The 14,721-nt window shown below is 33.5% G+C and overlaps 1 protein-coding gene across 2 annotated transcripts in view; it reads left to right on the top strand.

The window, feature by feature from the left end:
- The window catches only part of CCSER1 (coiled-coil serine rich protein 1), a 1,313,272-nt gene that overhangs the window by 510,763 nt on the left and 787,788 nt on the right, over positions 1-14,721 (top strand). For both annotated transcript variants that reach the window (XM_043572184.1, XM_043572185.1), the window contains exon 7: positions 6,393-6,470. In XM_043572184.1, the coding sequence (XP_043428119.1) occupies positions 6,393-6,470 (78 nt within the window). The remainder of the gene's footprint in view (positions 1-6,392; positions 6,471-14,721) is intronic.

The following is a 14,721-nucleotide window of genomic DNA, read 5'->3' as shown; positions in this document are numbered from 1 at the left end:
AATCTCTCCATTTCTTTAGTGACAGTATATTGAGTTAAAGCCTTCAACTGTTCACCTTGGTCATTAACAGTTCAGCAGTGTCAGTTGAGAGTGATTAGATTTTCTAGCCAAACATTTTAAGCACTGTTTATAGTAACAGATAATATACCATTCCCCTAAATTGTGGTCTGAAAGTTAACCTGGGAGAAAGTCGTTATTATTGCAACAGTATGTTTCTTTCATTATTTGGGTAAGAACACCTGCTATAATTTGTAAACCCTACTGTTCATTTTCTGGATTTTTTAAAATAGAAATACTGTTTTAATATATTTCTATTTTGTTTTTTGTTGTTGTTGCTGTTTTAAAGGTTTTTTTTAATTTATTTTTGAGAGAGAGAGAGTGTGTGTGTGTGTGTGAGAACGGGAGAGGAACAGAGAGAGTGTGAGGGAGAGAATCTGGAGCAGGTTCTGCACTGTCAGCACAGAGCCCAAAGCAGGGCTCAGTCTCACGAACTGTGAGATCATAACCTGAGCCGAAATCAAGAGGCAGATGCTCAACCAACTGAGCCACCCAGGCACCCTTACTTATACTTTGTATACTTATTTTTGTACGTTTATTTTTTCCATCAGCAATAATCTCTAGTAATTCTGGCATCAGTGTTGATAGTCAGCGTAGATACTAGATTGTTAGTCAGAGCTGGTACCAGATACTGGAGTCTGAAAATTGCATTGAGTCTGAAATTTGCTACTTCTGGCCTCTTTGTAAGTTATCCTTGATAATTCATATGTATATTTAAGAATCATCTCATAGGACCGAAGGAAAGTTCTAGTCAGCCTCCTGCCATTGTTTTCCTCTTATGTCGCAGCTCTTAATATGCCTCAGAGGCATGGTATTTGCAGAACTTCTCTAGATGCTTAAATCATTTTTTATTCCATTGAGAAATTTGAACAAGAAGATCATATTGCTCATCTTACCGCTTAGAATTTTATTTAAAATAGCTTTTTCCATTTCTACTTGCACCCTCTTTTTTCCTCAAAGATGAGTCAACTCATCAGTCTCCGAGATGGTAGACACATTGCTTTTCTTGCCATTTCTATTATCCTTCCCACCTAAAACTTTACTTCTCTCTCCTTCTCCAGTTCCTCTGCCCAGGAAGTTCCATAATCGCCAATTCTGATGAGAGTCTCATGTATTAATTTAAAATTTTCGGTATGTTAGCAAAGATTTCTTCTCTTCCCTCCACAAACCCACAAGCAGATAATATCTCCACGTTTTTGCTTATTGTGATTAAACTATGTGAAGCTACTGTTAACTATCAGATTCCCACCAAATGAGTGAATTGGCTAAATGCTTGAGGTAACTTGCTAAATACAAATTAAGTTTTGTGAAAGTCTTTTGCTAGATTGTGTACAAGTATTAATGTTATTTGATGTTTCTTGTACAACAAGAAATTGCAAAAGCATTTTCAAAGATTAGAATACTAACTATGCTGTTTTTGGGCCATGATGTTTGAACTGAAAGTTTAGTAGCTGGAAACATAAGTAAAAAAATAGATATTTGTGGACTTGAAGTTGAACAAGGTTTCTCAGGTGAATCACCAAAAGTATAAACCATAACAAAACAAACAAAAAAACAAATAAGATGGAAATCGTTGGTTCTTTTGAAGACAGTATTAAGAAAACAAAGAAATAAGCCAGAAACTGTGTGAAAATATTTATAATACACATATACAACAAATAATTTATATCCAAATAACCCACTCAAAAAGAAAAATAGATGAAATAGTTTAACAGACTCTTCACAAAACAAGATATACTAATGGTCAACAAACACATGAAAGATGTTCAAAATCATTAGTTATCTATGGAAATGAAAGTTAAAACCACAGTGAGCTACCATTAAACATCCCTTGAATGGCTAAAGTTAAAAAAAAAAAGACTAATACTACCAATATTAGTGAGATACAATGCAAATTGAAGTGCAATGTTTTATAACCCTTTAGAGAATATTTGTCAATTTGTTATGAAATTGGCATAATAATGGATATAAATTTACCACAGGACCCAGGCAATTTCACTGTTAGGTATTTATCCAAGAAAAGTGAAAATGTATGACCAGAAAAAGATAGATAGATAGATAGATAGATAGATAGATAGATAGATACACACACACACACACACACACACACACACACACACACACACACAAATGTTCAGCATGGCTAATAGTTCCAGCCTGGAGACAACTCAAACTGTACCAACAGGTGATTGAATAGACAAATTGTGGTTTGCCCTTAAATACTACCTGACGTTTAAAAGGATGGATCCTGAAACATGCAACAGCATGACATGATGCATTTCAAAATCATTTTGCTGAATGAGAGGAACCAGGTGTAAAAGAGTTCATAAAGTACATTTCCATTTATGTGACATTCTGAGGAAGGCAAAACTAACCTATAGAGATACAGCATATCAGTGTTGCCTAGAACCAGGAAAGGGGGTGCCATTTGAATGCAAAGGAGCATGAGGGAACAGTTTGAGGTGATGAAAATGTTCTAGATCTTGGTTTTGTTAGTATACATTTGTCAAAAAGTCACATAACCACATTTAAAAGTTGCATTTTAGTATAGGTATGTTATACTTCAGTAAAGTTGATTTAAAGAAAAAGATGAATTGGAGGTGAGGGATGAGGTAGTTTGTGAAGTTAGGAGATTTATGTAATGGAAACAGCAACAGCAAAGTGAGTAGTTTCTTCAAACCAAGATGAGTAGAAAGAATTCTGGAGAACAATATACATGAGAAGAGGGTGATATTCACTAGAATATCTTTGATAGTCTCACAGGTCTTGTCTAGATTTTATTATTAAACTTACAAGTCACACGAAACATTAAGCCCAATTTGGAGAAAAATAAAAAAAAAAAAGGACTTGGCGTATATGCAGTAGAAATAGAAGGGTGAGGGAGGTCTACCAATTGGGGTGGACAAAACATTTTGAGTATAGGAAAAATATTAAGTTCATATTATTTAATCACCCTAGTGTTGGAAAGAAGCAAGTATCTATTGGACTTAGAACCAGAAAACCAGGTTTTTAGGACACTTGTTAGAATTAGGATAGATGTCTTATATCAAGAACATCTTGTGCATTCTGTACTGGGTCAGAAAGCCAAAGTGTGTTAAATGAGAATTAGGAGACTTTTGTTGTTGTTGTTGTTGTTGGGATGATTTGTTTATTTTACAGAATAATTCTTCTGTATTCCAAAGATAGTCACTTTCACATTATTGAGAACCAGCCATTTCCAAAGGCTCTGAAATATATCAATAGCAGATGAAGCCATCATTCTAACAAAATATTTTATGAAGAACATTGTGAATGAACATATAGTGTTAGCTTTTAAAAACTTCAAAGTAACTTAGGAAGTACTTTGTTAATTTGTATTTAGATATGCAATTGCATTGGTATTGCTATTATTAAATGAAGGAGTAAATTAATTAAAGTATGAAGTATGGATAAGATTTATATCTGTAGGGTTTATACCATAATATCAGACACAGTATCTAAAAGTGTAAGCAAATTGGAATGGCATCTAAATTACAGGTCACTTGACAATTAAGTGCAGTATGGCAGATGTTATATAAGATTGATTTGTATTTTTAAAACATTTTTCTCAAGATTCCCTAAGAGCAATAGAATTAAAGTGTCATACTATAAGATGGATTTGAAAGTTAAAGCAGAAACACAGTTTTCTCTAAGAATGACATTCAAATAATCAAGGTTAGATGACGCAGATTTTGAAGTCTGCTTTCCAACAGTGCTTAGAATGACACATTTTATTTCTGGGAAGTTGTTGGAGACCTCAGCCCTAAAAGAAGTTAACCATGAAGCTTGATTTTGGCATATGTTCTTACGGAAGTTCAAAAATCTTCCATCTGCAAAAATGTGATACAGGCGTTTAAATTTTCACAACTGAATGTCATCTTCTGTCTTTTGAATATATGACTTGTTAAGGGTGTGATACTTTAATATGCTTTGCAGAGTATCAATAGTTCAGGGAAATACCAGATAATTCAACTGTATATGACCTGTGTTCTATTACTTGCTTAATTTCTCATGAGAAATCTAATGAGAGAAACAGTTCACAAGTCTTGTTTTTTCTAGTGCGGGGGAAAAAAAAGTTTCTTTTTTTTTTAATTTAGAATCCTGCAGTAAATTCATTCCTAAGAAAGCCTTTGTTTCTCCATTACATCATATAATCAGATAGTGAAAGTCAGCATTTCAGAATATTCCCTGATTTTGATCAAATAATGGACAAGAAGCTCTGAATAAATTTAGAAATTAAGTCAGTAGTCAATTCACTTCAATTATCTAGTGTATATATTTTCCTGCATATATTTTCCTGCTTCCTTCAGTAGATTATTGTTCAGGTTTTTACCTAATATCCTCTGTTAGACATTTTAGGTCAATGTGCAGTTTTACATCAATTTCTGACGTAGGTGCAGTAAATGGTGTATAAAAATTATACTGAATATCTTCGTTCCTATGCTTATAGTTCTTACACATTGTTGCTGAACTAGAGTCAGAAATAATACCACTTGAAGGATATTTTATTTTTTTTTAATTTTTTTTTCAACGTTTATTTATTTTTTTGGGACAGAGAGAGACAGAGCATGAACGGGGGAGGGGCAGAGAGAGAGGGAGACACAGAATCGGAAACAGGCTCCAGGCTCTGAGCCATCAGCCCAGAGCCTGACACGGGGCTCGAACTCACGGACCGCGAGATTGTGACCTGGCTGAAGTCGGACGCTTAACCGACTGCGCCACCCAGGCGCCCCGAAGAATATTTTAAATGTATCCAATTTATGGTACACCTGAATCATATGAATTGAAAATGATCTCATGAGTGGAAAGAGACTCTAAGAATTGTAATAGTTGCAGCATCTTGTCTTTGAACATGTTCTTTTTTGGAACTTAAGTCAGCCAAACTTGTATGCTTATTCCTGTATCACAATCAAAATTAATCTGTTCTTTTGCTTTAATCTTTACTACAAAATGTTCTGTATTTGAGTGCATGCACAGTTGGTAACCAAGCTGGAAAATGTTGCTGTGCATTCTTTTCAGTGTTTTATTTGCTTATCTACTTAAATGGAATAATTACCCTGAGAGAGTGAGTTAAGGGTATAGTAACATAACTTCTGTTGCTCCCTATTATCAGTATTTTTTCATTCTTTTAGAAAAAATAGTGATAAGCTTGGGGGGGGGGGCTAAAAAAATTTCTTCTTATTTAAGAAATGTTAATTGATTACATTTTTACAGGACTAAAAGAACAACATTATCAACATTCCAATAATTCTCTTTTTGCATAAATCCTTTATTCAAACATTTTGTTTGTTTGTTTGTTTAGCAGTATATAAAAAGATTGTAAAATTTCAGGGGCTATGAATATGGGAATTTAAAAATGTAATACTTCTTGATTTTGCTTTGCAGCTTGATGACAGATACCGTTTTCATAATGAATAAAAACTGGAGACAATTATTTAAATCTTCATTAAATAAAAGTGAAAATACTTTTATTTTTTTTTAATTTTCGTTTACATTTATTCATTTTTGAGAGACAGAGGGAGGCAGAGCACAAGTGGGGGAGGGGCTGAGAGTGAGGGAGACAGAATCTGAAGCAGGCTCCAAGATCTGAGCTGTCAGCATAGAGCCCAACGTGGGGCTTGAACTCACAAACTGCGAGATCATGACCTGAGCCGAAGTCGGACACTTAACCGACTGAGCCACCCAGGTGCCCCAAAATGAAAATACTTTTAAAAATAACATTTGAAAATCAGCCTGGAAGACATCAAATAGCAACATAGTAAATCATCACAGATATAGTGTAACTTTCAAAAAAAGGTAAAAATCTAAAGTAAGCAAATATACTTTCAAATACTGCCCTAGCACAAAAGATGATCATTGTATTTAATAAAATTCTCTTGGAATGTACATTAAGAAGTCATAATTAGACTAATTTTTTCAGATAACTATTTCTAAATGAGGAATGATTCAGTATATAATAATCATTCAGATTTTTCTACGCCCATATTTAATTTATTTTTTTATATGAGGAGGGATTTGATTTTAAATTAGAAATAACAAAAATAACTACCCAAATGCATCTTTTTTTAATGTTGTTTATTTATTTTGAGAGAGAGCATGCACTGCTTGAGCGTGTTCCACGAACCAGGGAGGGAGAGAGAGAGAATCCCAAGCAGGCTCCCCGGCTGTCAGCTCAGAGCCAGATGTGGGGGGTGGATCTCACAAACCATGAGATCATGACCTGAGCTGAAAGTAAGGGTCAGGGTCTTCAAATGACTGAGCCACCCAGAGGTCCATCTAAAATGTATCTTTTTGATTAAATTGTGTTTTCCTTGCAGAGTGCCGATATGAGCCCAGCAAGTAGCACAGCTTCACTTCCTGTTAGTCCTCTTACTGAAGAGCCCTTGCCTTTCAAGGTAAGATAAATGAATAAATAAATAATTTTAAAAATTATGATATTTTTAGTATAATAAAATAGTTCATGGTTGAGATAAGGTGAACTGCTTTAATATAATGATCTAATTTCAAATGGTAAAATCTTTGTTTTTTTCTGTTGTCATTTTGGTTAGTAAAGGAAAGTCAAGGTTTGGAGTAAAAGTTCATACTTTATAGAACACATCATTTGCCTTGCATGTAACAAATAGGGATTTCTTTATAATAGTTTGATGTCACATGAATTAGAGGTTTCAAATCTTTTGCGTATCTTAGTTTAAGCAATAGATTTAGAATGAATTCTTTCGCCCTCATTGATTAGTTAAATTTGCATTTGCTGTTTAAATTTTCATTGATGACTCTAGGTCATAATTAATGAAATATGCAATTTTTACAAATAAAAATGAACAAAATCAAAAACTGAAATATGGAATCATTCCTCTGAACACATTATATTTTAAAAATATTTAAGTAAATATGTAAATATGTAAAATATGTATATTTTAAGCAGTATGGTTAGAATTCTTCAGTTTGGGAGACTATATGCATTTTAAGTGAGACATCATTTTCTCGTTTTGCTGCTTAAGATTTGATGTATCTCTTTAAACCAAAGCTTGCAGATCAGCTATTTTATGTTTGTTTCAAGGGTGTTTGAATTTCATCAAAATTGTTATAAAGAAAGACAATCCTTAAGATCATGGCAGAAAACACTCGGAAGGTTGGGATTTTACACTTACATGCAATAGTTTCAGTTTAATTTGGTTTAAAGACTGGTAGATGTACATTTTGGGATGTATTATGATTTTCATGATTTTTGGATTTTATCATAAAATGTTATTGTGTTTTTTTTCTTTTTCATGTGAAAAGTATAACTTACTCAACTTCATATTGCTTATACCTAGTACAGTGGCTGGCATTGATTTCCATACACTAAGTATTTGCTGTATTGTTAAAATGAAAATAATAGAAAGCTATGAATTTCATTGCGTGCTTTTAGCTTTCTGATTATAGATGCTTTGTATCTTAATGATGGGCAATAATAATTAAAAGGTTTTATATCAGAGAATGGTTAAATACTGTTTAGTATTATGATTACATTGTTTATTGAGAAATCTTTATTATTCTATGACAAAGAAGAAAATGCTAACACTTCAAAGTTTAGTGTTACTTAATGTTTCCATCTTATGGCATGTGGGACAAATTTACAGAAGAATCATATCTTTAACAAGATTTTAATTGAATTCTCAAAGCATTACTAGAAGCCATTTTCTCTTTTTAATATATTGATAATGACTATACTCCTTGAAAATTAATGTATTTTTTAATGGAGGTAAAAGAAAAGGCCAGATATATTCCAAAATGTGCTGACACAAAGCTAATATAAATATAATTATTTTAGTTAGTTTCTCGACTGCTTCTAAGAGATCAATAGTGTTCCCATGTTAATGTGTGTAAGTGGTTTTATAAGCAATTAAAACTTCTAAGTGCTTATAATGTATAATATTAGCTTTTGGTAGCCAATGTAGTTATAATGCCTCTTAATTTACTTCTTTTGTGAAAGGAATATTATATGTATTATTTCATCATATATAAAAAACATCCTCTAATATTTAAAGGTGTCTAAAATTAGAGTTTGAAATTATGAAATAAAGCTCCTGCATTTGCTTATTCACCACTGTTCTCATCATTCCCTATTGTAGTCATGTCTGAGCATGAAAGCATTTGAGAGTATCCCTTCATAGAAAAAGATGTATGATATGCACAATTCTCTATGTACACTACAGTAAACTCACAGACTTCCCAGTCACACTCTTGATGTTGAGATATTTCTAAGATTCCAGGTTTACATGATTGTGCAGACAACTATTATGGGTATATATTTGAAAACAATAGGTAAATGTATAATCTCTGGTTTTGTTTTGTTTTTGTTTTTGTTTTTAATAAAGCATTCAGGGTTACATACACCAGCAGTCTGTTACCTACCACAACATCATTATGGAAGGGCCAAGGTATAACTAATTTTGCATGGGTGGGAATAATATTTTATCAAATAACCATAATAGAATTGTAAAATTTCAAGATCACTCATCTGAGAGTGTGATTTGAGAAAAGAGAGACAGAGAGAGAGAATAGGCTGCTTAACTGTAAATTACAATGTTTATGTTTCTTTTCATATAATAACATTGAACCAAGTTGACATTAACTTTGATGTGTCCATTCCAGCCTATTCTACCTTTTTTCATCTGCCATTCTTGATTTCTCTCAACCATCTAATTACTTCCAATCTACCCTACCTCCTTTCTTCGCTCAGATAGATATTCCACACCGAATGCCTTGGGGTCGCCAAAAAATACTGTTCTTTCATAAGATGATCCTTTTAATTTATTTGTAAGTACAAAGTTATTAGCAGCCTCAGTCCATTCCCAGAACTAACAGTCTTGAAGCTGAAGCTGGCTCACTACTAGTGACCCCTCCATAAGAGTACACTTTATTATGGGCCATGTTCCTTTTGTCAACCACACTTATTCCGTATTTAAAAATTTATTTGTACTCTAATGAAGCGTGATTGCTAGATTTTAGTTCCTTTTTTCTCCAAAAGAAAAGCATCTTTTCTTTAATTAGATATTTTAGCAAAAGGTATTATCCTCCCGTGTGCCTTTATTCTTACCCTGTGATAAATTCAATGGCTAGAAATGAATTCAACTCTATTTTTCTTTACACTCTGCTTCAAGAATGCACAAAGGCATTAAAGAATACCCTCCATTCATCAATCTTCAAATCCAAATATAAACACAGTTTACTCATTGCCATTCTTGGCCCATTAAGTGCTGCTTTTCTGTGATACTTGGGTTCCTGAAGTGTCTAATGAGATTGGATATCCAATGCCTAGAACATACAATACAGCCACCCTCTCTAAGGCCCAGCTACCTTCTCCAGGAGCTGACCCAGAGTGGTGCTGGTATATTTCCCGAGTCTCCTCTCCTTGTGAAATCCAAAATTCTTAGATTCCTTTTATCCTCAGAAATCACCATTTAGTCTAGAGAAGTTCCTTTTTTTTTTTTTTTTTTTTTTTTTTTTTCAAATTTCTCTTGGGGATTTTCCTTTTTTGTTTAATCAGCCAGGGCCTAAATCTTCTCAATGTACTTTTTAGAAACAGAATTGAGGAAAGTAATTTTCTGAACTGTCTGAAGATTTTTCTTACCTCACACAGACCTTACTTTGAGAAGCATAGAGCCACATTATTGAACCAAACGTCAGAGAGATGGAATTACAGAAATAAATTAATGTCTTAAAAAATTAATCTTGTCATGCAGTGCTGGGATATTAGGAGAAGAAATGATGCTAACTCCCCTTGACTTTAGAGCCTAAACTCAGGATTTAGTAACATGTAGTAATAAACATAGTTTTTTCTCACTTATATAAATAGTGTGTTGAAAAAAAAAAATAGTCCCAGAAAATACACTTATCAACTATTTGGATGAATTATTCTTTAAATTTGTTTGTCTACAGTTTCTATAATGATCATTGATTTCTACTTTAAAAGCAATGTTTATTTTTAAGAGAGCAGAAAAGGAGAGTTGAGAACATTAGAGGCAATCTTAGTCTAGTTAGGAAATTACCTGGTATCAGATCTCAGTTCTGATACTTTCTAACTATATGACCTTGAGCCTGTTACCTAGTGTCTTGATTTTCCCATCTACCAAGTGGGAACAACAACAAATTTTTCTTCATTGCATTTTTATAACATTCAACAAGTTAATAAATAGAAAGTGTTTCAAATAATGCATAGTATGAAGTATATATATGAACTATTATGTTTTGTAGAACAAATATTTCTAAGGCAAGAGGTTCTGTATTTTATAAATAACATGAAGCAGAATTATTTCCACTTAATCTCTTGTCCTTTATTTCCAAATGTGAGAGTAGTAACGTGCTTTGAACATAAATTCTTTACTTTGCTGAAGAATAGTATTTAATATTCATTTCTAGAAGTCATGCTATTTATTTTCTACCCTTGAGTATTCAGATAAACTCATATATCAGATTCCTTATATGAAAAATAATTAATGGAAATGCTCATTAATTATGAGGGAGAAGGAGTAAATATAATAATCTGTCTTAAGGGAAAAATGTTAAATATAATAACACATTACTTGGAAAAAAGAAATACATAATTAATGGTTCTGTAACCATAAAGATATATGGTATCTTTTTTTTTTTTAATCTGGAATGCACTGTAGTGTATTTTCTTTAATTTCCCAAACCACCACAAGAGGTAACCTGGTAACCTCCTAAATGCAAACTCTGCTGAAGGAACATTGTTCATCGCATCAGATACTGGAAAAAAGACACATTGCAAACAAAGTACTGTTGATGTTTTACTCTTTGTCAGTATACCAAGTAGGCCAGTTTATTTTGTCTGACAACATAATGGAAAAGAACACATTTGGAGACTCCAGGAAGGAGGAGTCAGATAGTGGCATGACCTTCCCAATGTCATCTGTTGTATATCTTGGATATTTGGGATTGTGTGTGTTTATTGCTGTTGTTTCTCATTGAGTGAGTATAATGGCCTCTCTTATTGCTGGAAATTACTTTTTTTTCATGTCCCAAAAATAGCCCCAAATGGTATATTCTGAATTTCTGCTAATTTTTTTTATTGTGTCATGGATTCCTTCCTTCCTTCCTTCCTTCCTTCCTTCCTTCCTTCCTTCCTTCGTTAGTGAATCAATTTACTGAGTTGTGCTTGATAATATTGTAGGTACTGGTATTTCAATGCAGATAACACAGACTAAATTCCTGCTTTCATGGTATTTGGGTTCTAGTGAGGAGGGATAGACAATAAAAAAATAAATATATAATGTGTCAGGGATGTTAAATACTATGATGAAGAATAAAGCAGGGTTTGGAGAATAGAAAGTAACTCTAAAGTATGATACTGTTTCAAAATGAATGGTTCAAGAAGGCCATTCTGATTCGGGAATATTTTAGCAGAGACCATAAGAAAGAAAGGGAGTACCACTTGTCTATGGGAAGAGGCTTGAGAACAGTGCAAAAGCTATGCAGTGGAACTCTTGGCCTTTTCAGGATCAATAAGAGGGCCATGTGGTTGGAGCAGAGTGAGTGAGGGGGCAAATAGTAAGAGATCAAGTCAGAGAGAAACCAGATCATGAAAGGCCTTGTAGGCTACAGTAAAGACTCAAGGTCTTGCTTTACATGAGATGGGAAACCATTAAAGTGTTTGCAAAAAAAGGAATGGCAGAGTTAGACTTTATTTTAAAACTATTACTTTGACTTTGGAGACATGGTAGAAGGACATCAAGGCCCCTGTAGGTGAGAGATGATGGCAGCTTAAACTGGAGTAAAAGTTGAGAGGGTATAAGCACTGGTGGGATTTTGAACATGTTTTGAATGTGAATCTGCAGGATTTAATGGTATAGATATCAAAAAAGATCAATGTCAAATATTATCCCTGATTCTATTTTCTCTACATCACTCTAGTTTTATTTATTTTGCTTTTTCTGATGTTTCAAATAAGTAGATATCATAATGTAAAGATTAATGAAATCTTATTTGTTTATTGTTTTGGTTTAATTATGTTAGTAGTAGTAAGGCAGATGGATTAGATAAGAGATGGCAAATAATGTCACTTTTACCGTGGCTAATATTCTATCTTTTAGGGAATACTAACTTCTAGTAATCTTTATTTTTCTTCCAGATAACTGAAAACCATACAAGTAAAGCTAGACTTATAATTTGAGGTAGATTCTAAGATCAATAGTTGTGGGACAGAAATATGATTCCTTGGTGTTTAGTGGAAGAAATAAGCAGGAAAAAACTTTTTTTTTCCAAAGGATAGCTGATAAATTTTAAAGACAAAATCATGCTGTGATTATATATTTAAGGAATGTGCTTATGATATAGTAATAATTTTAAATACAAAATATAGCACCAAATGTTTTCCTAATGGTAATAAATTTTAAGAGACCTCTTATTAATGTACATGTTTTAAGCCATTATTTTTGATAACTTAAAAATAAAATGATTTATTTTCTTTCTTTCTTTCTTTCTTTCTTTCTTTCTTTCTTTCTTTCTTTCTTTCTTTCTTTTCTTTATTTTTAGTTATCTATTTCTGTGTAATAAACCATTCAAAAGTTGGCAGCCTAAAATAATAATTTCTTATTGATGTTTATGATTTTCCGTGTTGACTAAACTTACCTAGACAGTTCTTATTTGAGGTTTTACAAGTGGGTACAGTAAGAAGTAAGTGGATAATGGAGTTATCTGAAGGCTCAAGTGGAGTAGATACCCAAGATGACTCCTTATGGATTAACTTGAGTTTTCTCACAGCATTTCCCCACAGTATTTTAGATTAGTTAGGTTTATTACATGAAAGCTGGCTTCCCCCATAGTGAATGTTCTAAGAAGTGGAAGCTGCCAGGCCAATTATGAAAAAGACAAAGATACATACCGATTTACCTCCACATCTTTCTTTTGGTTAAGCAGTCACATGGTGTGTCAGTGGTCCCTGAAGCTACCCCAGCATTCAGATGTTTATTAGAAGGACTCAGAATTCAGGGGCACCTGGGTGGCTCAGCCGGTTATGCGTCCAACTTTGGCTCAGGTCATGATCTTGTGGTTCGTGGATTCAAACCCCACAAAGGGCTGTGTGCTGACAGCTCAGAGCCTGGAGCCTACTTCAGATCCTGTTTCTCCCTCTCTTTCTGCCCCTCCCTTGTTATCTCTTTCTCTCACCCTCTCTCTCAAAAATAAACATTAAAAAAAAAGGACTCACAGAATCCAGTATGTCGTCATAAAGAGCACACACACATTTCTCCCAGCAATGTATGTGGTAGTTCTACCCAATAAAGCCCACTAGCAATTCAGCCTCCAAAGATTCACATAACCCTGTACCTAGAGCAGAAATTCTAAACTTCTAGAAAGAAATCAGGTGTTAAGCATTAACAATACTGTTTATATAAATTACTTAGGCACAGTGAGCCACTCCTATTACTTTTTTTTTTTTTATTATTGAAGTATAATTGACTTTCAGTGTTACTTTCAGGCATACAACAGGCACTCTTATTAATTATGGAAAGTTTGATATCAATATGGGGTGCTGGTTACCAGTCAGGTGCTCAGAAGCCAACCAGTGGCCAACCTTGAAAGTAAATCTTTCTAAGGATAGCATATTAGTTTGCTAGGGCTGCCATAACTAAATACCACAATTATGTGGATAAAAGAATTTTTAATATATTTTCTTACAGCTCTGAAGGTGATAATTTTATTTCTTTGTAAGTTTTTATTTTAATTTCTGTTAGCCAACATAGTGTGATGTTTTAGTGATTCAGCACTTCCATGTATCACCTGGTGCTCATCACAAGTGCACTCCTTAATACCCATCACCTGTTTAACCCCACCTCCCACCCAAGTCTCCTCTGTTAACCGTCAGTTTGTCATCTATAATTAAGAGTATGTTTCTTTGTTTGTCACTCTTTTTCCCCCTCTTGCTCATTTGTTTTGTTTCTTAAGTTCCACATATCAGTGAAATCATATGGTTTTTGTCTTTCTCTGACTGGCTTATTTTGCTTAGCATTATGCTCTCTAGGTCCATCCATGTCACTGTGAATGGCAAGATTTTATTCTTTTTTTATGGCTGAGTAATATGTGTATGTGTGTATATATATGTGTATGTGTATATATACATACATACACATACACATATATTTATGTGTATACATATATATACATACATATATATGTACACACACACACACACATATATATATTTATATACACATATATATGTATACATAGACACTTGGGCCACTTCCATATCATGGCTGTTGTATATAATCCTGCTATAATCATAGGGGTGCATGTATCCCTTTGAATTAGTGCTTTTGTATTCTTTAGGAAAATACCCAATAATGTAATTGCTGGATCATAAGGTAATTCTGTTTTTAACTTCTTGAGGACCTCCATACTGTTTTCCACAGTGGCTGCACCAATTTGATCTCCCATCAACAGTGCAAGAGTGTTCTTTTTTCTCCTCATCCTCTCCTGTTGTTTCTTGTATTATTGATTTTAGCTGTTCTGACAGGTATAATGTTCACTGTAGTTTATATTTGCATTTCCCTGATGGTAAGTGATGATGAACATCTTTTCATGTGTCTCTTGGCCATCTGTATGTCCCCTTTGGAGAAATGTCTGTTCATGTCTTCTGTCGATGTT

The sequence above is a fragment of the Prionailurus bengalensis genome, chromosome B1 (genome assembly GCF_016509475.1).
Source record: "Prionailurus bengalensis isolate Pbe53 chromosome B1, Fcat_Pben_1.1_paternal_pri, whole genome shotgun sequence".
In the NCBI taxonomy this organism is placed as follows: Eukaryota; Metazoa; Chordata; class Mammalia; order Carnivora; family Felidae; genus Prionailurus; species Prionailurus bengalensis.
The sequence above is the reverse complement of the archived record's forward strand: the minus strand, read 5'-3'. Positions and strand labels throughout refer to the sequence as shown.